General features: G+C 47.8%; 1 protein-coding gene across 1 annotated transcript in view; it reads right to left on the reverse strand.

The window, feature by feature from the left end:
• Positions 1–26,619, reverse strand: part of Znf185 (zinc finger protein 185 with LIM domain) — a 57,241-nt gene that overhangs the window by 12,488 nt on the left and 18,134 nt on the right. Inside the window, exons 9-17 of the mRNA XM_048336673.1 lie at positions 26,026–26,109; positions 25,638–25,679; positions 23,995–24,078; positions 19,833–19,919; positions 17,925–18,029; positions 16,130–16,228; positions 14,003–14,092; positions 9,610–9,804; positions 4,060–4,254 (exon numbers count right to left, since the gene is read on the reverse strand). Of these exons, the coding sequence (XP_048192630.1) occupies positions 4,060–4,254; positions 9,610–9,804; positions 14,003–14,092; positions 16,130–16,228; positions 17,925–18,029; positions 19,833–19,919; positions 23,995–24,078; positions 25,638–25,679; positions 26,026–26,109 (981 nt within the window). The remainder of the gene's footprint in view (positions 1–4,059; positions 4,255–9,609; positions 9,805–14,002; positions 14,093–16,129; positions 16,229–17,924; positions 18,030–19,832; positions 19,920–23,994; positions 24,079–25,637; positions 25,680–26,025; positions 26,110–26,619) is intronic.

Here is a 26,619-nt window from a genome sequence, read left to right on the forward strand (position 1 = left end):
TAAAAGAATGCCAGTATTTTTTAAACCATGTCTGTAATTTACTAACCCTTTGCTATTACGTAGAAAAATATTGATATACACAGGAGTACTGTATTAATGTTGGAATACATTTCTCTCTCTCTCTCTCTCTCTCTCTCTCTCTCTCTCTCTCTCTCTCTCTCTCTCTCTCTCTCTCTCTCTCTCTCGTTGGTCATGGGGCTTGAACTCTGGGCCTAGGCGCTGTCCCTGAGCTCTTTAGCACAAAGTTAGCTCTCCGCCACTTGAGCCACAGAGCCACTTTCAGTTTTCTGGTGGTTAATTGGAGATAAGAATCTCATGGATTTGCCTGTTTGGGCTAGCTTTGAACTGCGATCTGAGATCTCATTCTCCTGAGTAGCTAGGACTACAGGTATGAGCCACTGGTGCTTGGTGTCCTGCCCATTTTTATTACTATAAAATAACTGTGATATATATATATATATATATATATATATATATATATATATATATATATAAATGTACTGTCCATTTATCTAAATTGACCGCCTCTATGACTCTCTGTTAACCCTCTCCCTCCTTGGCTTTTTTTTTTCTTTTTTTGGCCAGTCCTGGGCCTTGGACTCAGGGCCTGAGCACTGTCCCTGGCTTCTTTTTGCTCAAGGCTAGCACTCTGCCACTTGAGCCACAGCGCCACTTCTGGCCATTTTCTGTATATGTGGTGCAGAGGAATCAAACCCAGGGCTTCATGCATGCTAGACAAGCACTCTACCACTAAGCCACATTCCAAGCCCTGCCCCCTTCAGCTTTTAGTGAACCTCATTGTACTATTTTCATGCATACATATAATACCCTAGCTCATACTCACCCCAAAACCTTCTCTTTCCTCCCTCCCTTCTCCCAATGGTTCTCCTCACCCCCTCACAGTTCCTCCCTTTACAATCACTTCATGTGTTCAGAGATCAGCAAATGAACTTCTCACTTTATAGAACAGAAAATCAGCTGGACTGGGTGGAGATATAGTGAAGTCACAGCTTGCCTCAGTACTGTGAGACCCCAATCTGCCATCAGTCACTTTTAACTCCTGACTGCAGCTAAGGTCCTGGACCTGTGTGATGAACTTGTGGAGATGTTAACCTTCTGAGAAGGAGGACACAGAGCAACTTGCCTCTCATCAGATGGACAGTCCCCCTCCAGGACCTGCAAAGAAGTCTGGAGAATACAAGGCCAAGGCAGAAAGCCAAATGAAGTTAGATATTAATGAGGACAAAAGTTAGATGCATGTCATCAAGGAAGGCTACTGCCAGACTCGGTGCAACACAGGGTTCTGGTCTTGGAATGCAACCTCCAATGCAGCTCACAGGCCTCTGTCTGCCTAAGTTCCGCTTCACCCCCACTCTACCTTCTCTGTGCCAACATGTGCACAATGCCCCATGTAATTCCAGGCCTCCTGTCAGGCACCCCTGAGCACCTCTTCCTTCCAGCTCATGTCTGCTCACTGCTGCACCTGTGGGCCAGAGCTATGGGCACACACAGCCCTATGCTCAGTTGGGCTTCTCTGCCATGTTTAGCCACTCAAGTCTCACTGGATATGGCTCTTCCACCTGGCCCAGCTCTGGGCTATCACTTCCTTGCCAGAGAACCCAGTGCTTGACAATCCAAATGGTTCCAGAATGAGCAGTCATCACTGAGCACCTGCCTAGTTTTCCTGCCTCCCAGTCTCAAGCTGAGTCCTATGCAACCAAAACTCCAGCCACACTTACTGGCCTGCAGTTCCACAAGAGAGCATGGCTTTCGAGATAAAGCCTAAGGACCTGCGTGTCCACTGCACGTTGTGTACCCTGGGTCTCTTCCTGTAACGCAGGGATACAGAGGGGAGACAGGAGGGGAGGGGAGACCCCACAGGAACTTGGACAGACAGGTGTGTGTGTGAAGGGGGAAGAATGCAAAACCAAGAGTGAGAAGAGAATTTCCTACAAGAAAAAGAGGAAAATAAACTTTAGCTGACTGAATAGCTTGAACATCCGGCAGACATCCTGTGAGCCATGTCCAGCAGAATGAGCAGAAACCTGAACTGAAGGGAAAGGGTTCAGCAAGCAATCACAGGGCAACTCCTCAGGACTGCAAGTGGAGGAGCAGGAGCCCTCCCCCATCTTCACTGCTGTCTTTCCCTTGCAGGGAATACCCCACTTTCCTCCCACCAGTGTCGTTTACCTAGCCCAGGAGACCTAGCTCCTGTCCTGTTCGCCTCAGCCACATGGCTCATCTTTCAGGCCCCCTATCCGATACTCTTTAATTTGCCCAAGTTGCTTCTTCCCAGGTGATTTCCAGGCAAGCCCCTACAGTTGAAATTGTGCTTCCTCAGCAGAAGAGCTTTCTCTGACCATGCTGGCTCCAACATGCTAGGCCTGAAGCCCTTCCTGTAAGAGCATGATTTTTCCTATCTTGGCTTCTTGTAGGTAAACCAGCAGGAAAGGACGCATGTCATTGTGATGAATAATGCAGGTGCTGGGCTGACTGTGGGAATTCTAATCTCTGTTAGGGCACTTCTTGGAACTGAGAGGCACAAAAAGAACCACCAGGGAGGTCAGAGCAAAGCCATGCATCAATATCAGCTGAGAGGCAGGAAAACAGCCACAAAGCTCAAAGCCCGAGGGAATGCTGACAAGTTAAGTCCTACCTTGCATCAGAAGCCTCTACTCTACACCCTGCTGGGACAGGAGCTAGTGGTGCCTTTCCAGGAACCAAAGCTGGATGTGGAGGCCAGAAACTTCCACCACAGAGAGGAGGTGAAGGTCACCTTGTAGAAGTGTGCAGAATGTTCTCAAATCATGACATTTTTTCCAGCCCTCTGTTTTGTAACATCTTTGGATCCATTGAGAGACCACACAGTGTATGATCCAACCTGTGCAGCTTTCCTTAGATGCCCCTCTAGGAGCCTTAACAAATTTATATAAAGTCCTGAAGAACATAAAAATGAAGATAGCCTCTGTATCTGCACTCCCTAGGTTCTACCCCATAGAAGGGTTTTGCTTTTTGTTTTTGGTACCAATACTTGCGGCTTGAATTCAGGGCCTTGTGCTTTTGCTTGGCTTTTTTTTGCTCAGGATTTGTGCTTTACCACTTGAGCTGTGCCTCCAGTTCTGGATTTTTCCTGATTACTTGGAGACAGCATCTTGCTGATGTGTTTCCCCAGCCTGGCTTCAAATCTTGATCCTCAGATCTCAAGCCAGTGAATACCTGGGATGACAGGCGTGAGCCACCAGCACAGAGCTTTTCCTCAGCGCAGTTTTTCCTCCGAGTTTTACAAATGACAATTCACAGAATGTTTAAGGGTGTGACACAGCCTTACCGTAGACTGCTTATAGAAAAGTATAGTGTTCAAAACTAAAGCTTGTTTGTCAGTGTGAAAAAATATTCTACAAGCTCTCTGGGTTGTCCTACTGAGAACACCGTGACTTGCTGTGAACAGCATTGCTCTCTGGAGCTCAGGAGAGCAAGCTGTTTGCAGGAAAGCGCATTGAGCAAGTGGCACTGTCCGTTCTCTACTGGCCTGCTCCTCATTGGTCCTTGGCTTCCCTCATGGCCCTGATTTCCCCAGGCTACTGCTTCACAGTGTGTTGTAAGCACTGTGGACAGAGGCATTGCCCCAGCGGCTCTCCCAGTGGCCATGTGGAGGGGATGCTCTTGTTTACTTGGCACTGAGGCCCATCCACAGAAGCAAATACCTTCCCCAGAGATCCTCCAGCTGCATGAATGCAGATGTGCCTGACAGGTGCCTATACCGTGACTCACATGGGCAGGCCGCAACCGGCTGTCAGGCTTGGTCTAAGAGGTCTCATGCTCATGCTACAGCTCCAAGTGAAAGCTGTGCAGAATGACTGTGAGTAGTATATATCCTGAATTGTTTCCTTTTGCTCTGTGTCTGCCTCCCAGCCACTCATCCATTCAGAGAGTAACTGGCTTGTTCAGAGTGTGTGTGTGTGTGTGTGTGTGTGTGTGTGTGTGTGTGTGTGTGTGTATGGCCCCTGACAAAACCCCTGAGCTCCAGCTGGCCGATGCCTCATGCACCGAGGTCCTCACCTGCCGCCCTTGCTCTGCGCTTGCGCACACTGCTCCGCACTATGGCTGCTCAGAGGCTCCAAGGCTCTGGGGGCTTTCGCTTGCTCAGCAGGGGCGGCCAGCTCTTCCTTCACCCGTCCCAGGGCTTCAGATCTCTCCTGCCGGGCCTCACTGATCTTGGGGCCCGCATTCTTCGCCTCATAACTGGCCAAGATCCTGGGGGAGAACGCACATGGTTGGAGGGAGGGGGTCACTCGCCTGGGGGCAGCAGGCACAGCCGCCATCACGGGCTGCAGCCATGGGGACTCATCTCCTTGAGGGCGCAGCAGACGGGAGCCAGGCACATCCTGAACTTTTAGCAAACTTGGAGTCTTTTCTTCCAGGGACCTCATCTTTTTACTGTCTTGTTATTGAAAAAGGCAAAGTACTCTTCATGACTTCACTGCGGTGTTAAAATTTTGAGGTTTTGACTGGAAAGACACTGTCATCTTTGCTTTCTCCAGTCCTGAATCTGCAACCTACCAGCACGCTCTTGAAAAACACTGAATGTATTCATCGAGATGCATTGTTCTCATAAGCTCACTTATGGAATTATAATATCTTTAAACAACTAATGAGAAAAAATTTAAACATGCGTTGTAGTCATAAACTGTTACATTGAATTGTGGGGACGGGGGGAAGGCAAGGAACCAATCCATCCAACCGTTTCCTCAGGCTCCCAGATTAAGAAGTTTTGTGAGCATAGCCAGGGCTGACAATCTGAGAAAGGGTTCCAACCCAGGCTGCTGTGGAGGCTTCGATAAAGGAGGTAGCAGGTGCAGCTCTTTACTATGCACTAGATTGTCAAAGGGGCTGTAAGATCCACGAAGAGGGGGATGGGGTGAGAACTGTTTCTAGGGCGGCGCCCAGAGCAGCAAAGCCATTTGTGATCCTCATACGCCACCTAGTGGCCATATAGAGTACACCGTGAAGAGAAGCCTCTGTGAGGACGATTATGATCTGGCAGCCATTTCACCTTCAGAACTATCGTATTTCCACAAACGCACTCCAGCCCCATATTTCCAATGCGTGAAATGGCCGCGTGACCAAGCGCACTCACGCTGGCCCAAGTGCCCATGATCTTGCTGCACGCATGCGCAAGAATACGTATTACTTCCAGTTTACATTTAGAGTCTGGGACACCCCACCCCCTCCTCGACCTACCCCATCCCACCTTGTTTATTGTAAAGAAGTCATGCGGTAACATAGCACAAGGAAAGCAAAGGATGGGAAACTACAGCTAGGGATTTTCAGATAAACTTTATGTTAATGAATAGCTTCATTAAAAATACACTTAAAAAAAAAAAAGCTCTGTACTCCTTTAGTAACCTATGACACTTTTTTTTTTTTAAGGCTTTCTGACCTTTCCTGCTTACTCAAATAATTATTATACTCTGGGAACACAGAAAGAATATCATAAAAAACAAACATTTGTCTTGGGAGAAAAAAATTGGTAAAATAACTCAATAGATCACAAGCAATATATAAAGAAGACAAATATTTGTACTGTCAAGGATAGACATATGTCTTTAAAAAGGAGCACCTGATAAAACCCATACTTTGTTTAAAAGGATGATCAAGACAAACAAACATCAACATCACAATGACCTAGATTTAGTAAACTGATAAGACTTATTGTAGGGACCAACTGATTATATAAAAATAGTCAATTGGGTGCAGATGGCTCACACCTGTAATTCTAGTTGTTCAGGAATCTGAGATCTGAGGATCACACTTCAAAGCCAGCTCAGGCAGAAAACTTCAGGAAAGTCTTATTTCCAGTTAACCAGCAAAAATCTCTAAGTGGAGCTTTGTCTCAAGTGGCAAAGCACCAATCTTGAGTGAAAAACTTAACGGATGGCAACCCATGATCTAAGGTCAAGCCCCAGAGCACCAAAAAAAAAAGAACATCAACAACAGGTGTGCAGAACAAAGGGGAATTCAAAGCCTAAAGTAGAATTAAGCCAAAGAACCACCCCATATTTCCACCATAAATATCCATGATGTTACAGCACTCATTTAGTTTCTTAGCAGATGTGCCTCCACCCATATATGGGTTGTGTACTATCCTTTCTTGGCTTGGCTTTAGCAATCTACCTTGTTGATCTCTGACGTACCCTAACATTGCTTTTTGTGACCTGAAAAGTCTAGTCTCCAAGAGCCAAGGTACAGGCCTCCTCCCTTTTGGAGACGTCCAATAGTCACAGCTATTACTGTGAAGGAATAACATTTTCATCCTGTTTTGCAAATGAAACTCTGAGGGAGGGTCCATCCACTTGCAGCTGATAAATGCCGCCATGAACTTTGTCCTGTGTCCCTGAGACAACGGCTCCCCTTTCTTGTTTCAGCAGATGGCATGCAGCAGCACTGCCTAGAATGATGCGGGGGTGGAAGGCGGGATGAGAGGTGAGCGCGTAACTGTCCAGTTCAAAACAACTTTACCTCCACAACCGCACCTCCTTAGGTAACATTGTTCTTCTCGACATCACTTGGCCAACAGCAAGTCTCCTACTTCTGATCACAAACCACACATGAGCACAGGAGAAGCTGCCTGTATTCCACAGCCCTGTTTCACCGCCCAGAAAACTCTATCCTCAAGGTGTCCTGTCACTTCAACTCGCTCGGAGGTTCCTTCCATTTTCCCACAGGGTCTCGTCATACTTTCAAGTCAGCGTGTATCACTGTTAAGGGTGAGGCCTGGGCCTCATTGGCGTCTCCAGTGCTTATAGTACTTACCTTGACACACGAGACTCACTAGAAGCTTTAAAATTCCCGAGAAAAACCAAAGTCTCTATATTTTTCAAGGTCCCCATAGGTTTTGGCTTGTGCCTTTCCTGGCCCACCTCTCATCTGTCTCCAAAACAGAGCCTTCTTTCCTTCCCATAGCTCTCAGAGTCCACATGAGCTCACCATCCCTCCTCCCTCCCATTTGCCCGCTTCTATTTCAGCAGCAAACTCACCGTGTGCTCTCCATGTTGCTTTCCCCTCAAGCAATCCTTCCCCACCACCCTGCAGGTGTGCTAACCCACGTGGCTCCCACATCTGTCGTTGAAGTGCTAGCCACACAACTCAGTGCACGTTCGCTCACACTCTTTTCAATGCATTCAATCCAAATGGCAGCCCCTCCTCCCTAACCTGCTTCCCCAAGGCAGCTGCCAAGCGCTCACACGCCATTGGAAAGCTAGTTCAGCCAGGCTTGCCTTACATGACTTCACTCCTGTCTAATTCTTCAATGTATCCACAATATTCCCTCTCAGAACCTCTCTACAGACCCTCTTCCTTACCTAGGCCTGTCACCATCATTGATTTCTACTTTTTTTTTTTTAATTTTTGCCAATGCTAGGGCTTGAACTCTGGGCCTGTGGGCTGTCCCTAAGCTGCTTTTTGAGCCATGGCTCTGTTTCTGGATCTGGGGGTAGTTAATCTGAGATAGGAATCTCACAGACTTTCTGACCTGGGCTGGCTTTGAGCCGTCTTTAGAGCTTACCCTCCTAAGTGGCCGGGATTACAAGCTTCAGCCACAAGCGCTTGGCTTTATCTCTTTCTATTTCGTCCCCTTCATTAGGGCTTGGGAAAGCCCATAATGCCCTTCTTTTTTCTGCTTGGAGACGGAGCAAGAGTGGAATTGGTAAAGGTTTGGATGTACAGCTACCAAAGCTCCCTCTGTGTTCCCAAACCACATGGACAGGGGCTGCATGGGAGCCTGGCCCTGGGCACTTGTGGAGGGAAGCAGAGAACAGGAGCTTGCTATGCACTGGCTTCGGAAGACGTGCTCCAAGCAACCTCTTCCACTCCCTTCAATCACTACCTACGAGCTGATAAGCGTCAACTGCCACTCCTGCACTCCACTCCACACCTGTTTACTTAAGGGTATAGTGGACATTGTCATTCACAGTGCCCACAGGCACTTCCGATTCATCCTGGTCCCCAAACTACCATATCTGTGCAATCACCCCTCAAGCTCCTCACTGTCTGCTACTTGCTTTCATGCCCCTCCCACTTAGTTACCCAGCCCTGCAACCGGGGGAGCAGCGTTGAACACCTCATTTTCCTCCTTGTTACTCTCAGTCACTTATCACTGCTGCAGTCTTTTCCCCCTCTCTGTTGGCCTCATGGACGTCCTGCCTCGTGCTGCCCTGCTGCTCCCTGGCCTGAGCCTCTGACAACTTATGTGTCCTGACATACTCGCGTGTGAAAAGCTGTCATAGGGTTGGGGACTGTCCTCTCAGGACAGGAGTTCACTTCCTTTCTCACTGCCGCCACCGCGCTCCATGCTCCTTGTTGCCTAGGGCATATCCATTTGGGACACCATATCTTAGCCCTGCAAACCCAGTTGCAACCTCATACCACCTGCAGGGAACACCTGCTGTGACACCTTCACTTATCCTCACCTCCAAAAGGAAGCAAAGAACCAATCACCTTCTTTGCTGCCCTGTTTCCCACTGCTGATTGTATGAGTACTGAGCAATATAGGAAACAAGACAGGACAGGAGGTCCTGTGTACACTCACTGCCATTGGATTTGGCCCCGATAGGGCCTGGAGCTAAGGAGTCAAAGACGCATGCAATATTATTTTCTTTGTATTGGGACTGGAGCTTGAAGGCTAGGCCTGAGTACTGTCCTTCAGCTTATGTTCAAAGCTAGTGCTCTATCACTGAGTGAAATGTCCTTCTACTGACTACTTATGCAACAACAATGGTATAAGAGCTTTTATAAGTCAGGGTAGGTGCACATTTTTATTTTATTCCTGTGAAAGGAACTTGCAAGGACGCCCCCAGCAGGCGGCCTGTTCATTTCCACCTTGTCCTGTCTCCTGCAGCACGGAATGGCTGCCATGTTGGCTGTGCTGCTATCTACACTGATCTGTACAGCTGGTTACTTCTTTTGTCCTAACAGCCACAGCAATATAAATCCAGTGCATGGAAGCGTGTGCTCTGTGTCCATGGCTGTGTGGACCATGGCGAGTATGGAGCTGCAAATTTGCCACCCACATTCTAGTCACCTCCAGTGCCATCATTCTTTGTCTCTCAGACATGCACACATGGCATCACGCCATTCAGTGCCCTGTCATCCCTTCTTGTCATTCCTCAAAACATATTTTAGTTCTGTCATGCTGACTTTCTTTCAGTATCTTATCATGTTACTATGTTCACTTCTACTCCTCCTGTCCCTCATAGTGTGTATTATTAATGATGTCTGTCATATTTGCACAATACCACTGTACATACAAAAATTGCCTTCAGCCTCCTTGCAGTGCACATGAAGTCTGGGAGGCAGCGGGAATTAGTGTGCAGAAACAGGTGGTCACACACATCCACCTACTACAGGCCCAGGCTAGTGTGTTACTCCCTAAGAAACTGGTGTGACAATGACCATTACGACCCTACTCACAAGGCAGCAGCACATGCAGCAGGCTATGCAGCATATCACACCCTGGAACAGAGTGGAGGAAGCAGGTTCCACCTGGGCTGTGGCCCTTGACAAAACTCCTGAGCTCCAGCTGGCCGATGCCCCATGCACCGAGGTCCTCACCTGCCGCCCTCGCTCTGCGCTTGCGCACACTGCTCCGCACTATGGCTGCTCAGAGGCTCCAAGGCGCTGGGGGCTTCCGCTTGCTCAGCAGGGGCGGCCGGCTCTTCCTTCACCCGTCCCAGGGCTTCAGATCTCTCCTGCCGGGACTGACTGATCTTGGGGCCCGCATTCTTCGCCTCATAACTGGCCAAGATCCTGGGGGAGAACGCACATGGTTGGAGGGAGGGGGTCACTCGCCTGGGGGCAGCAGGCACAGCCGCCATCACGGGCTGCAGCCATGGGGACTCATCTCCTTGAGGGCGCAGCAGACGGGAGCCACGCAGTGCGCTTCATTCGTCACGGGAAAAGGGAGTCTCTATGTGTAATAAACAAATGCATTGAGTCCGGCAGGGAGTCTCTTCTTCTCCAGCTATGTGGAGCAGGAAGGTTTTTCGAGTTGTTTCCTAGCTTCACATCATGCCTATACCAAACTATCAAAGACAGCCCGATGAAAAGAAGGAGGGAAAGCTGGTAGTTCATCTCCTACTTGTGTACTCCTGACATGACACCATCCCTGTCTCCGATGCTAGGCACTCCTGAGCCAGAGACAAAGACAAGGTCACCTTCCTGAGTGCACCATCCCAGAACCCAGATTTCACTGAACATGAAGCAATTTTCTGGCATCACTAGGTTGCCTCCAGTAGCTGTTGGGTGACCCCAAGAAAAAACAAGCGATGACCACCATCCCTGGTACTGTTATTTATTTAAGGACAGTAAGTCCATACTAGACAGGTTCTGTATTTTCAAGCTACAGTATCATGGAAAGTGATGGTCATGCTTTTCAGGGAGTATGTCCTAAAAGCAATGTAATTCTTTCACCAAAGTAAAAATAAAGTTCCCAAGAAGGGATAGTAAAGCAATCAGCACTTCCAGCTTTATAGTGCGTTGTAGAGTGTGCTCACAGAGATTGTCGTCAAAGTTAGTGAGCAGAGTCAAGACTCTTCAAAGAGAAATTTGGAAGCTGGGCACCTACTTGTGGCTCACGCCTGTATTCATTACTAATCAGGAGGCTGAGGTCTGAGGATCATAGTTTGAAGTGAGCCTGAGCAGAGAACTCTGTGAGATGCTTATGTCCAATAAAGTATCTTTCACATCCAAAAGGTAGAAATAGAGCGGTGGCTCAGGTGGTTGAGCACTAGTGTTGCACAAAAGCTCAGGGACAGTGTCCAGGCTCTGAATGAAAGCACCTGTATTGTTACATACACCCCCCCCTCCAAAAAAGAATTCCCAAAATACAAAAAAGGAGCAATCTGGGATCCAGGCCAACCTTGGGAAAATGAATGAATGACAATTCTTTATCCTAGACCTTGGAGGAGGGAGACTATGATTTTAGGATGTGGAACCCATCAAAGACAGGAAAAGGAAATATTGATCAAACACTAGCAACTTTGTTGGGCAATATAATATGGGGAGAGGAACAATGTTATTTCTTTGTTAATTTGAAGTGCCTAGAAGTTAAATGGTTACAGATAGGTAATGAGGGTGGCTGTTGGTGAGCATTACATTTGGAATTAATTGGATTTTCTGAAGCCATTCGTTGTGCGTGTAGGAATTAGTGTGGCTGGAAGATCCAGGAGAGTAATACACCCACTGCTAATTGTGGAGCCAAGCACATTCCCTACAGGAGACTGTCCCTTTCCAATTCCCTTTGTAATCTGGCACTATCTAGGTTAGATTCCTCCAATGGTGAGTAAGAGTTCTCAGGGAGCAAAAGAAACTAGAATTGATTTCTTTCTCATGTAAAACCCATATGTGCTGCATACCAATGCAAACAAGAGCAGTTTTTAAGATGGAAAGTGTAATACAAACATTTAATAGGAAGGAAATGTGTTAGCAAGTGAAATCAGGGCACTAAAGGTAAGCAGAGAAAAGTTTTGTAAGGGTCCTCAATCAGCTGAGTGAGGTAATCATTCCTGTATAGGTGCTTCATATTACTTGAAGGCTTTATAAAGTCAGCATTTGACATTATAAAGTCATTTGTGGGTAGAAATGTCCTAATGCAGTCATTAAGCCTTCACAATAAATTACATGATAGACTATATTATGACCACCAGTGTGCATATAAGGAAATAGAGAAACAGGGAATGAATAATACAGGCAAAGCCACAGAGGTAGTAAGTGATATAGAGTTTGGATTTGAAGTCCAACAGCAGAGGCCATGCTCTCAATCCAGTGTACTGTATTATTTCTTCCTGTACGTGTAAAGGGAGCAGAACCGAGTTAGCCTAGTATAGAATCTGTCTACAAGTTCCGCTAGAATAGCTTTGCAACGTAGGTAAAATTCTAGCATTTTGTATCCCCCATCCCCTGCTGTAGCGTGGCCCGCCTGCTCTCCCATCGAAGTTGTAAGTCCCTCCTCACTGAGCTCCAGGGCACGGGGCAGCTCCCTACCCCGGCCGGCCCTCCAGTCCCACGGTGACCCTTCAGTCCCCTCCCCGCCTGTCCCCGCCCCGCCCCTGCCGCCTGTCCCCGCGAACGGCTCCTCCCCTCTCGGCGGCCGCAGCGTGGGGGCGGGGCGGGGCGCGGCGCCCGCCACTTGTGATCCTCGCCCGCCACCTCGCGGCCGACGCGGGTACGACGTCCGCCGAAGCCGCTTTGTGCCCGATGGCGACCCGGCAGCCATTTTGCCCTCAGACATCGCAGCCCAAGCTCTCGGCTGCAGGAAATGGCGGCCTGCGCAGGCGCACTCACATCGTCAGCCGATACATGCAGACCTCCGGGACTCTCCGAAAAGAGGGGGACCATGCGTGCTGCCCCCCCTGCTTAACGTCTCCGGCAGGTTGAGTGAGTCTCAGGTCCACTCATTTCCTCCTTTACAGCCTGACTCAGTGTTGGGTGTTTGGGTAACCTCAGCAATTTTAACGTTTTTCCTTCCTAATTCCGTGTGTCTTGGGCAATCGTGTGCTATCATGTGTAGTGAATGAGGTTTATGTGCACCAGCATCTCTACTACCTAACTTTTAGAAGCCAGTACCTCCCACCCTCTCCTGTGAAACCACATGCCTTATTTACTACATGACTCCTGGAGCTAGGAAGAGGAGGGATTAGCTCAGTCACATACTCCTCGTTCACGACTCACCATCTACATAGGAAAACACAAGAGAGTGAGAATTTTAAAAAGAAACAAAAAGTGCAGCAATGGGTCAAGGACTTGAACTCCAGCCTTAAGCACAAAAGCCAACTAAGAGCATAAGAACCTGAATTCAAGCCCTAGCACTAGCAAATCACACACACACAAACACACACAAACACACACACCATTTAACTATTACCAATAATCTCAGGTGGCTCACACCTGTAATCTTACCGACTGAAGAGGCTGACATCTCAGGATCTGTCTCAAACTCACTCCAAGCAAGAAAATCTGTGACTGTCCTATCCCTAATTAACCAACAAAAACCTACCAATACACCAATACCTCAAGTGGTAGACCACTACTCTTCAGCTAAAAAATAAAATAATAAATAAATAAACCAAACACACAACCTCAGGGACAACACCAAGACTCCAAGTTCTCCCCCAAGACCAACACAAAAACAAAGAGAATCCAGTCTCAAAACTACTTGACTCAAATGTTTAAAATTGTCCAAAATGATTCCAAATTTTCTTAATAACAACTACAGCTGCACTCTTTTGGGAGGCTACTGTATGGAGGTACTGTAAATACAACAGGTGCCCCAACATTAACTTGCTCTTGCCATCAATAATATATCATGCACAAAAAGCCAGTAAACCCTACCTCCTTTGAAAATCCTTGTCTCACATCATTTCTTTCCCCAAGGATCCACACTACATCACTGCGCAGATACACCTATGCACAGTGACTAGGAAACACCAAGTTCTTCTGAGCGTCCTACATCCTGTTACCACGACTTATATAACTGCTATTCCTATTTCAAAACAAAAAGCTCAAAAACAACCTCATTGTTAACCATTCCAAACATGCCTTTCCGTGCTATAGTACAGATTTGATGCTCAAACATGACCCAGGCCTTGTCTAACCTCCTCCCTAAACCACACACACTGCACGACGATTCCTTTAAAACAAAGCCATGCTGGGTTTGTCTGTTCCAGCCACTACCAAACTGTGTGTCCCACTGTACACGGAAAGAGACGGACATTTCCTCACTTTGGAGCACTAATAAGCTGGAATTGCAATAACAAGCAGTGGGATTTCACACACACCTTCCTGGCCTCAGAGGCAGTTGTTCCACAGTTCCAGCTGGGACATCCATCATTGCCCGGTGCTTGATGCCAGCTCTCCTGCCTGGCCTTCCTAGACAAATGCTACTACATGCCCAAGTCACCTCTGGCGATGGCACATTCTCAGCACTGCCTGTTAGTGCCTTCCTTACCCCTTGAAATGTGCCTTGGTGTCCTTCAGGTCTCCTGCACTGCCGTCCTTCTTATCAGCCAGGACAGCAGAGCCCGAAATGGAACTGGAGCTGAAGGAAGAAAACACACAGGACTGCTGAGATCTGTCACCACACTTAACTAGTGCCCAGCTTTCCATTTCTCAGGCACCTTCTGACAGGCAAATGGAGCTATGTCTGCCACTGGTGGATGGCTTTTTAGCTGTGCCATTGCTGACATTTGTCCTTCCCAGACACATGTTCCCTTGGACTCAGCCCTCTGTACTGACTCTGGCCATGGGATTTCTGTCCCTCCCTTCTACTCGCTGTGCCACAATGTAGTCCCTCCAATAAACACTATGCCCAGGAGAATGTGTTCTCAAGGGTGGCGTCTCTACCATCCCCACCGCCTCAGAGTGGCTCCATGTAGATTGCTACTGAAATTTCCTCCAATAAACACTATGCCCAGGAGAATGTGTTCTCAAGGGTGGCGTCTCTACCATCCCCACCGCCTCAGAGTGGCTCCATGTAGATTGCTACTGAAATTTCCTGACTCCAATAGACTTGTCACCTACCTATCCCTCTTTTCCTACTGTCCCCAGTGGCTGTAGGTCAGGCTCCTGTCTTGCAGTGATCACCTGATATTTGAAGGTGGTGTGGGGATGAGAACTGTATGCAAATCGTGAGCACTGCAGCTTGGAATGAATCCTGAATGCTCTGTCTGGCAATAGCATTGCTCACTGATGAAATTGCCACACCCTTACTTGATGGCTGTTGGTCCAGGCTCACAGAAGTGAGAGTTGTCACCATGGACTTCATGATCATCTAGCAAAGGGGCAGAACTAGCACCTTAGCCCTGCCTATGGGAGGAGGCCAAGGTGGTCCAAGTCCAGGACTCTGTGCTTTGTATGTCAGCCTTTCCCTGAGAAAGTGGCTTTTTGTCCCCAAAGATGACGAGCTTCTCAAAGGCCATCTTGGGACAGTGTTGCCTGCTGGTTAAGTGTACCTTCCTGGAGACATGTGGTATAGATTTCAACTACTGCTGTTCTTCCCCACCTGTGCAACCTTGAGCACATTGTGTGACCTCTTTGGTCCACTGATTTATTATCAGTAAACTAAGAACAATCATCAGGTCTGTCTCATAAGTATTCTAACAGAAACAAATCAACCCATGACCAAGTACTTCAAATAGCGCCACAATCATAGCATTTGCTAATATGCTCCATGTTCTTACAGGATCTTGTGGCCATTTGTACGCACAGGGACCTTTTCACTGTCCATTTGTATTTACCCAGTTATTACAGATTTCGTGGGCATGTCTTACTCAGGATCCTGGCTCCTTTGTCTCTGTAAAGTATGTACAGGGTGCTCACTCACCTGCACAGGCCTGTGCCCTCTACTTTGGTAACATTTACTAAGACTCACTCATGTTTGTCCCCAGGCCTGTTCAGACCAGTTGTGTAACCATAATGACTACACTTAATTACTGAACAAACTCATGAAAATGAATGGAAAACGAAGTTGTTCCATTAAAATACAAACCAAAGACTTCATTTGATGAGGGTGCATGAGCAAGAAAGAAGTCCCTGGTAAATAGTGAGGACCAAACCATCAAGACCCAGAAGGAAGCATATTGGACTGAAAGTTGACAGTAAACAATAACAAACTGAGTCACACTGTACCACTGTGAAAAAGGCAAGGGAATAGGTCCCTTCTAGATAGTCTTCAGCACTCAACAAAGAAAAATGCACTGATTGTCCACCAATCACCCATTCATTCATTCATCCATTTATTACGTTGTCCCTTTTGTATTCCCTACATGTTCTATCTGCCCAAGGCCAGGCCCAGTTAAGGGATGGACCGTCATCTGGGAGCTAGGCCTTGTACCTCCTGTGTAGGAGCTTAAAGGCCAAATGACACTGGCAGAGAAAGATGCCTAGAACATAAGTCACAGAAGAAGAAATGGGAAGCCCAAGGCAAAGGATGTGGTTGGGAGCAGAGCCTGAGAGAAGCAGCAGACAGCAATTGCAAGAATTTACCAGTGCCTCCCAGCAGCCCAAGCAGTTTGGAAGCTTGAGACTGGCCTCTCACTAGATATATGAGAACATGTGTGTGTCATAAACATCTTACCCTCTTGTCTCAGAGCCATTGTCTGCTCCAGCTGAGAATTCTGGTGGGGACCTTGTGGCTCCAGATTCAATGTTGCTGTCCCTCAATTGTGCAGCTAATCTGTTATGAAAAGAGAAACATTTCACTGCCATTCCACTTTTTTTTGCCAGTCCTGGGCCTTGGACTCAGGGCCTTAGCACTGTCCCTGGCTTCTTCCTGCTCAAGGCTAGCACTGTGCCACTTGAGCCACAGCGCCACCTCTGGCTTTTATCTATGTATGTGGTGTTGAGGAATCGAACCCAGGGCTTCATGTATAGAAGGCGAGTACTCTACCACTAGGCCTTATTCCCAGAGCTGTGATTGCCGTTTGATCTTACTTAACGTACAAGTGGGAGCGTGGGTCTCAAGGACTGAAGCATAGGCCTTTCCTTGCTTCCTTCATAGCTCTGACAAGAGTTGAGCCAAACCCAAGTGGAGTCTAAGAAGTATTTCTGTATTTTTTTCATACTTGATTGTCGAGGAACAGAGCAAGTTGGGGAGAAAGACATGTTGGGGGCCAACAGAGAAAGACAACAAGGGGCAAGTGCATGGATGGCAGAAATAAGGTTTTCCCAACTATCTGGAGCTACTGTTCCTCATTCCCAGGGATCCAAGTCCTGGCTGGGACTCCAGGGTGCTACATTGAGAAGACTGGACTGTGGGTTCAACTGTATTGACTAGCACCTTCTCATGGAGGAAATGGGAATGAGCAGGCATGCTCAGCAGACCATCGTTCCCTAGGATGGCCGGGAGGATGGTGGTGGGATGAGCAGGCGCAGCCATCCCCTCTGGGCTCATCACTCCCTATCATGGCTCTGATTTCCTCATCTTTGACCCTTTGTTCCAAGGTATCTCCATTTGTTTATAGGGAAATCTCAGCTACATCTTCTATAAACATCCACACTTTCTTTGGTCACTGAATTCCTCTAAATGCCACCTTGAGAAAGACTATTTGTTCCAGAGTAATAGCATAAAAAATGAGGCAGCTTTAGGTGAGTGGAAGGAACCCATTGAGGGCCAAGGACTTTGTTCACTGGAAATTCTTGGTAGAAACCTGTCCTCCCCCAGGCCTCCCTCCCTTTCTTTTTCTCTTTTCTTCCTCAGTCCCACCTCTCCTCTCTCTCCTTCCTTCCTTCCTTCCTTCCTTCCTTCCTTCCTTCCTTCCTTCCTTCCTTCCTTCCTTCCTTCCTTCCTTCTTTCCTTCCTTTCTTTCTCCGTCTCTCTTTCTTTCTTTCTTTCTTTCCTTCCCCCTTTTTCTCTCTCTTTCTTGCTTACGTGTGTGTGTGTGTGTGTGTGTGTGTGTGTGTGTGTGTGTGTGTGTGTACCAGTACTGAAGCTTGCACTTAGGACCTGAGTGCTATCCCTTACCTTTTTCTCCTAAGATGGATGTTCTACCACTTGAACCATAGCTCCACTTCAGCTTTTGCCTGTTGCTTAAGTGGACATATCGTCTCATAGACTTTCCAAAAGCTGAATCTTCAGATGTCATCCTTCTGAGTAGCGACAATTATAGGTATGAGCCACCACTATGTACCCCAACCTGGCTCTGAATTTATAATTCTCCTACCTCTGTCTTCTAAATTTTGGAATTATTGGCATGCACCACAGCATCCAGCCTCATTAATTCTTTCAACAAACATTCACTGAATACCTATACAATCCCATGGGGGCATACCAGTTCCAGTAGCTGATCTTAGACCAAGGGCTGTAGAGGCTTTCAAGTGGGTGCACATGGCCTTTGTGTTCTAGGGCTAGTCTATTCCCTGGAGTGCCTTACCTTTTACAGTCCATGTTGGGGTCCTTGAAGGTTTCCTCACCAGCTGAGTCTGTTTTGAACCCTACGGAGCAAGGTGCGTCTTTGTCTTTGTGGCCTAGGGAACACCTATGGAGGAAAGCCATGCAAGTTAACCACTCAGAATCCACCTTCATTCCAGTGCAGTAAGTTGCCTCACCCTCAAATGCCAGCCATCTCAAAGGAACTTAGTGACTCCTACTGATTAACTGTCCACTTCACAAAACCTCATTACTAATAATATTGACTGGGGGGGGTCACACCTTGTCCTTGTGACTTTCTATGCAATCCTAGGACATGGGCAATGTTGTTATATTCCCACTTTCCAGGAAAGCCACCTGACATCTGGAAGGCCTGAGTGAACTTGCTCCAAATTCCACAAATAAGAGGAGGAGCTGGGATTTGAACCCTGCCTGACTTCAGAGTTCTTCAAAGCTCAACTTTTGCACTATTGGCTTTGGGGTTGTCAGGAAGTCACCATTATCTCAGGCAGCCATTAGTACTACCTGACAGTGGCTACTCCTTCTTCCGTGCTACCTCCCTTCCCTCTGTCTCGGAAATGTCTATGTTCCTCCCTCTCCACACACTTGACCACCTGCTGGCTTCCCTACATCTGCTCTCTTCTCATGGCACCAACTGTCTCCCTTGAGCTAATGACCTCCCACTAGTTAGCCATGTACAGTTGTGGGACACAGTCTCAGGATGTAACAGTAGAACACAGTGGCAGATAGCTGAGATGGTGGAGGCCTGGTCCCCAGGAAGGACTGGGAACAGAATCGACACAAAATAAAATGGAAAGGAATGTGTTGCAAAGGGACTTTGAAAGGCAGGATTCAAGGAGCAGTAGAAGGGGATCTAGAAATGATTTTTGATTCATCTTAGATGCTGCTTCTTCCAGAAAGCCTTCCCACAGTTCTCACGGTTCTGGGGATTAAGGGACAATCTTCTATGTACAATCCTGCTTCCCTCCCCAGACTCTGCAATTCACAAGTGTCCCCTTTTCAAGGTGTCTTCTTTTTCAGGACACTGTAAGCCTCCACCCTAGCTTCCCTTGGGCTCAGCTCCAAGCTCCCAAACCTCTCTGTCTTTCACCTGCCTCTTTGCCCCTCTGCTTCCCCCAGAAAGAGCTGGGCCCATTATATTCCATGTTAGTTGTGGCCCTGGGTTCAGGGTGAAGAGTGGAGTTGAGGACAGACAAAGGGACGCTGATTCAGAAAACTTATCCAGTTACTACTGGCCCTTACACACAAAGTTACTACCACGTGGACCCCATGTCCCCACCCAGCCCAGCCATACTGGCACGTCCTGTGGTCTGGGGCACACAGTGTGGTTAGCATTGGAGGCTGACCTTGCTCATGTCTGCGTGGACTCCATCATCAGACACAGAGATACCAACTCTGGCCCAGAAGTCCCCATCCTCCCTGGGTCTCATTGTGGGGACTGACTGGAGCCTCATAAGGTCCAAGTGCACATTTCATACTGATTGTTCAGTGAAAGAATTAAAGGGGGATAGAAAAACCTAGAATGACTCTGGTGCCTACAAACCTGTCAGCCCCACAGTGGCAAAATCAGCTGCTAGGCCTCATCATTTCGAACCTATCTCTCTAGAATGTTACAGACCATCCAGGTGCCAGTGGCTCATATCTGTAATCCTAGCTACCCAGGCTGAAATCTGAGGATCAAAGTTTGAAGCCAGGCTGGGCAGAAAAGTCCATGAGACTCTTATCTCCAATTATTCACCCAAAATCCCAAAGTAGAGATGTGGCTCAAGTGACAGAGAGCCAGCCTTGAGTAGAAAAGCCAAGGGAAAGCTAGAGGCCCTAAGATTAAGTCCTCTTACCAACACACAAAAAAGAAAAAGAATAGTGTTGAAGTAAACAGGCTCTTCCATACCTCACGCCTTCCAGGTGTGGGGCTACCAGGTGAAGTCCTGCCCTGGGTGCCATGATCTGCAGGCGGACAATCTCATCACCTTTCAAGCTGAAGGCCAAAGGAGAAATTGGAGGGTTGATGAAGGGAAAATCCTCCCGCATTCCCATCTGTGTAGAATTCAAGGACCTTCTCCTTTAGCTGCCTCCTTGGCTAGTGAGTGGAACACCCACCCCTACTGAATTCCTCCTTTTGGTTTGCCTTTCATCTAGTCTTTTTTTTTTTTTGGCCAGTCCTGGGCCTTGGACTCAGGGCCTGAGCACTGTCCCTGGCTTCTTCCCGCTCAAGGCTAGCACTCTGCCACGTGAGCCACAGTGCTGCTTCTGGCCGTTTTTTCTGTATATGTGGTGCTGGGGAATCGAACCTAGGGCCTCGTGTATCCGAGGCAGGCACTCTTGCCACTAGGCTATATCCCCAGCCCCTGGCCATTTTCTGTATATGTGGTGCTGTGGAATTGAACCCAGGGCTTCATGTGTAGGAGGCAAGCACTCTTGCCACTAGGCCCTATTCCCAGCCCTCATCTAGTCTTTAACCTTGAACTTTCTGAGTACTGCATCTGAGCTTAGGCTTCTTACCTTCAGGCCCCAGAAGAAGGTACAAACAGATATACACCCGGGCCCTGGACTCTCTCAAGCACAGCAACAAGGCTACTGGGTAGAAATGAGACCATATCTATGTGGCAATGAGAAGCCACAGGATGGGCTTGAACTAGGGTGGATGTTGACGGGATCATATTTTCTTTACAAAGACAGAAGGCAATCTTATGTAAAGAGGGACATTTGGATATTGGCACAAGAGGAAGGTGAACACATGGAGACAAAGACTCATAAGAGTGAAAAAGTCACAAGCCAAGAAATGCTACTGACACTGAGCAACAAAAGCTAAGAGAAAGGCCTAGGGCAGATTATTCCCTAAAATCTGCAGAAGGACCATGATTCTGCCAACCTTGATGAGACTTCTGGCCTCTTATATTGTAAGAAAGTACATTTCTATGATTTCAAGCTACCCAGTTCCTGGTATTTTGTTACAGAGTCTCAGCAGATGAATACCTGTCGCCCCATACCAGCCCCACCACCTTGCCAGACCATAATCTGCAGAGACCTTTACTGCAATATGAGGTTTTCGTTCGAGCTGATTACTGTAGAAGGCCAAGAACACTCTGGAAGGCTGCATACCTTTGGATAGCAGGCGTCTCCTGAAGCCCAAAACTCATCAGTGAACATCTACTACGTCCTTGCACATCTGTGGCGATGGAAGTGACATTGACCTGTGCCTAGAGCACATTAACCCATCCTGACAGAATAGTGAGGAAGTGGGGGGGGGGGGCTGGGGGGAGCGGGTAGGGAGGGAAGGCTTTGTTTTCAATGCACTTAGTTGCAGTTCCCCAAGTTACCAGTAGGGCGCAATACTAGACTCTGCAAGTTCTGCGAATTAAGCAAACCTACAATCAGGCCCAGAAAATATGCTATGTATTGAAACACAATATCCTACTTATTTGGGTAGTTATGAGAGAAACTAGTGCTCTCTGTATGTTGTGCATGAAAAACATCAAAGCAGTGACAGGTGAAGTGACTTGCTCAAAGTCATTCAGCCAACAGGAGACAAATCCAGGGTTATAACTTGTGCCACAAGCCATACACTTACTCAGTATTCCCTAAATAGTCTGTCAGGTTGCATCATGGGGTCAACACCCTAGGACCAGAACCCAGGAGGTTGAGGCCCTACACTCATTTCAAGAGGCAGAGAGCTAAAAAAAAATGTGACCAGCACAGTGATGTGCAAGCAGCTCAAGTCACAGGGGGCACAGGAGTCATGAGAAGGTCACCTTTGGACTGACATGTTAGGGTCAGGATTAGGGAGGACCCTGCAATGATATTGCCCTCTCTCATTCTTCCATCAACCTGCTTTGTTAGGACCCAGGGTTTGGTTGAGTCAACCCCTGTGCTTGGGCTTCTCAGATGGGTACAGTGACAGGATTTAGGCATAGGGGAACCAATGGTGACTGCCCAGCCCCGAGCAGCATGTGATTAATGGAGTCAGAGAACAAGGCTCCCCAGGGACTCAAGATCTGCCAGCAGCTCAACAGAAGTAGCTGTGGGTTTCATATTTATTTTTGGCTCCAGAATATGAGGGAAAAGCTGTCAAAGGCATCAAGCTGAATCTAGTATTCAGAGCTTGGACCCATCTCCAGCTTTTCTGACTAGTCACACTCTAACAAGGAAAAATTCATTCTGTCTGCTCTGTGAGAGAGTTGTGCTGTCTAGAATGTTCCATAATCTGGCTTGGACTCCATTTCCTAGAGCCACTCAGGCAAGACAACTTTGACTCTCAAATCCATCATATAGTACTACTCAAACTTCCACCTATACTTTCGATTCAAGGCATCTTAAAATCATTCTTTTGTTTTCAAAAGATGAAGAGAATAAAAAATGTATACTGTTTGGGGATGGCTTGTCAGATCTGTACAGTATTTGGAGACAGGGGTCTCAAAGCACTGTAAGGTTAGTAGGGCTCTTGGAAGAAGAGAGGAGGATGTAGACACATGTATGGGGAAGATAATGTGAGAACATGAAGAGAAAGTGATCATTTACCTGGCAAGGGGAGAGGCCTCAGTAGGAAGCAAGTGTTAACACACCTTGGCCCTGGATTACAGTCTCCAGAACCATAAGGAACTTTCTGTACCTGAAGCCATCCACTGTGTGGCACCTGGCTATGGCTGACTTAGTCCCATAATCACTAAGGCTCCTAGGTACTGTCTCATAAGGAGTTCTGCAACTCTCTTTTCCAAGCCTTTGAAGGTTCCTTACAGCTGGGTGCTGGTGGCTCACACTTCTAATCCTAGCTACTTAGGAGGCTGAGATCTGAGGATTGTGGATCAGAGCCAGCCTGGGTAAGAAAGTGTCTGTACGACTCTTATTTCCAATTAACTACAGAAAAGCCAGAAGTGGAGCTGTGGCTCAGTGTGGTAGAACAGGAGCCTTCAGCACAAAAGCTCAGGGATAGTGGCCAGGCCCTATGTTCAAGCCCCAAGACTGGCAAAACAAACAAACAAAACAAGCAAAAGTCCCTTATGGATGAGAGTTCTGTTGGGAGGAGTAAGACATACAAGGGTTAAGGGTCACATGTCTAAAAGTGGTGGTGAAACTCACTTTGGAGGGTGTTAAATGGTGTGAGGAGAGCTATAATAGATAGTTGTGGTCCAGGAAATGACTCATCGGGATAAACTCTCCTTTTCTAGCCTCAAGTGTTTCTCAGGGTGCCACAGAGGGGCAGACCTGGGCTGAGACAAAGCTCTCAATGCAGGCAGGTGCTTTCAACTGTAGCAGCCAGGCAGTGGCACTCCCTGGAGGACTTAGCACCATTCAGTGCAAAGTACAAGGAGGTATTGATGCTCTTCATCCGAAGACAAGAGACAACCATTATCTGCCTGGACACTCAGGGCTTAGAAATCAGGGCAAATGACAGGCTTGCCTAGAGTGAGATCAGCAGTGCTCAGCCTACACCATGCCCTGTCACCCCACTGCCAGACGTCTTGTAGTTGGCAGGCCCATCCAACCAGGCAGGTGGGAAACACCTGACCAACACACAGACCAGAGCCAGCTCTTGGCAGAGTGCAGCTCCTGGACTCCCGACTTCCAAAGGGTGGGGCTAGGCACACTCCACACGAATCAGATGTGCCCCTGTCTGCACTGGCAAAGAGGGCAGCTGTGAACAGTGCTGGGGACTGCAGAGCTTCCTTCCAGGGCCGGCTGAGCTTGGCCACCTTATAGCACTGTTGTGAGCAAGCTGGCCAATTGCAGGCTACGGCTGCAGTGGCTGGCCATCTCAACCCCTCAAGCTGGTACATTTTCTTGGGAAGCTTTGCCACCAGGAGACTCAGCAGTACAAGGGTTAAGGCGACACAGATAAGTACTAAACAGACAAGAACCACATGCTCCCTCCCTGGAGGCAGGCTGTGTTGCTCTTTTCAGCTCTGGGACAGCCATTCAAATGAAGTCTTACTGATGTCTGCATCATGTCCTGTCATTCTGTCTGTGCACATGGAGTCAGTGACCGAGGCCCAGCAGGGAGGTAGCATGACAAAGGCTCTCTACCATCTGAGTGGCAGAGATGAGTGATTCATTACCTGCTCAAGCCAGAAGTGGGTCTTGCCAGAGCAGGTGGCTGCCGGGTCCCCTCAGAAGGACTGTCCTCATCTACCACCTCAACCCTGTGGACAAGAGGAAAAGTGGCACTTGTGGTCATCTTGGTTGTCCTGGAGCCTACTGGCTGCAGTGCATTCAGTGATGACCGAGTGAGGTGATCATGAATTGGCCCAGGCTGCGGACACAGGTACTCCAGTTCAGGATAAGGACAGCACTGTCAGTTGAATAGTATCTCTACAAACTTCCTTAGTTGGACACCATAGCTCACTACTGCAATCCTAGCTACTCGAGAAGTTGAGATCTGAGCATTGTGTTTCGAAGGTGATCCAGCCATAAAACTTGATGAGAATCTTATCTACAATTGACCAGCAAAAAGTTGGAAGTGGAGCTGTGGCTCACGTGGTAAAGTACTAGCCTTTAGTGAAAAAACAAAAGGATAGTGTCTAGGCCCTTGATTGGCACATGCACAAGCAATTCATGTTCCTTGGAACTTGTAACTCCAATCACGTCTAGAAATAAGGCCTTTGGGGGATGTAACCAAGGTAAAATGAGATCACATTGGATTAGAATGGATCCCAAATCTAATGAAGATGTCTTTCTAAGACAAGGGAGATTTGCACAGACACAGAGAGAAATGAAGGCCATGTGAACATAAGGACACAGATTGGAACAAGTGAGGTACAGACCAAGGCACAGCAAGGATTGCTAGCAATCACCAGAAGCTTTCTCCCTTGGTAACTCTGGAAGGGATCAACCCTGCCAACACCTTTGATTTCAGACTGCATAGGTTGGAGATAGTCTATTCTACTGTTTTAAGCTACTCAATTTGTGATATTTTCTGACAGCAGCCACAGTAACCAAATAGTACCATTAAGTGACAGTACTCTTTATCACTTGCTTTGTGTTGTTACTACCCTGTGCTTCCTATATTCTAGTCAGCCTTTCTGGTTATTCCACCTCTGGGACCTTGCCTAGGTGGCACCTCAGCCTGGAACACTTAGCATGCTGGTCCTCCTTGAACTTCCGTTCTCAGCTTGTTATACAACTTTCTCTTGAAGGCCTTCCTTGTAGATCTAACCAAAGATCCCTAAGAGATTCAAGTTTATAGAAGTTTCTTCACCCTTCTTTCACTCTAGTAGAATGTCCTGCCATCTTGTTTGCTCTTTAGGACTCATTTCCAATGCCATGGCCTCTCAGGGAATGTCTCTTGATAGCTCTGGTCCTGGGTAAAAGTAGTGGGCACAATAAGAGGTAAGAACACTTTTGCTGGGGTCAAGGAAGATTCTTCCTGATGGATCTTAGCCAGCGGGTGCAGCAAGGGCACGTGCAAAACTCAGTTAGCCAGGGGTGCTCAGTGACAAGGCTGTGGACCAAAGTATGTCTGGAGGTACAGAAATGAGGTCAAAGGAACAACTACTTCTCCTTTACATTCCCAGAGTGCTTTAGAAATGTGGTGGTGCCGTCTTGAGTCAGGGATCCAGCTTCAGTAGCCTTTCACAAGTCCTGCTCTGGACAACAGCCTCCCCTCCTCCACTTCCCCATCTCCCCACACTCCTGCTGACAGGCAGCCTTCTTTCATGGCCAAGAGCAACAGGCTTCCAAGGCTTTCCTTGATGATACTTACCTCTTTGCAATAAATGGGGCCTGGATCTCCTGGGTAGGACTTCTGGAAAGGAAACACACACATACACATCAGAGAGCCTGTAGACAGTGACCTCTCAGCCACTTTACTCCCAGAAAGTTCTACGTCTCCTTTCTATACTCAGTATCACAGCTTCCCTGATGAAGGTGGCCAGATTGCCTCAGTTTTCTACAAAGTACATTCAAGAAGCTGAGAAGGTCCAACTAGGAGATCCCTTGGGAATTATTCTTTCAACCCAACCTTTCAGCAGGCAAAGGGACTGGAGCGCTGAGGAGAAGGGAAGTGTTCCAGACCATGGTGCCAGTTGGTAGCAAAGCCAGGCTCAGTGCCAGGCCTCTGGCCTGCTGGGCCTCGTTGCTGTCTCACTTACCCAGTGGTCTTCTTGGCTGCTGACAGGACATATGAATGCTCCCGGGGGGCTGTCTTCCTCAACACACTGCTTGCAGCCTCTGACCTGGGGCAGCATGGGACAAGTGTTAAACTGGACACACTATACAAGTCTAGTTTGGGATGTCCTGAGAATGACTCAGGACCACCCTATGGAGGTGAAGGAGAAAGCCATAATGGCATCTGCTGCTGCAAAGACTATTCAAAAGAAATGTGGAGCACTTACCAAGCATACAGTGTGTGCTCAGCCCCGCCTTGGATGCTGATAGCCCCAGCTTGGCACATAGGTGCTATTATATTCTCTGCCATTCACTGGACCTGAGGGTACCCTAGAAACTTGCCTAACAGCACAGATCTAACAGGCTGTAAAAGCAGACATTCAGTGCTAGACAGAGGCTAGCCCTGGGTTGTTCACCTGCACTACTCAGGCTTCAGGGCTCAAGCTACTGTGGTTCCTTCTCTCTGATTGTCACTCTTCCAGGGCGTTCAGCAAGGCAAGTTTAACATGCTCCTGAGACACAGATGGGTCAGCAGATATTGGCTCAAAGCAGAGCCTCAGTTTGTAGGTAAGGTTACA

This window comes from Perognathus longimembris, chromosome 28 (genome assembly GCF_023159225.1).
Source record: "Perognathus longimembris pacificus isolate PPM17 chromosome 28, ASM2315922v1, whole genome shotgun sequence".
In the NCBI taxonomy this organism is placed as follows: Eukaryota; Metazoa; Chordata; class Mammalia; order Rodentia; family Heteromyidae; genus Perognathus; species Perognathus longimembris.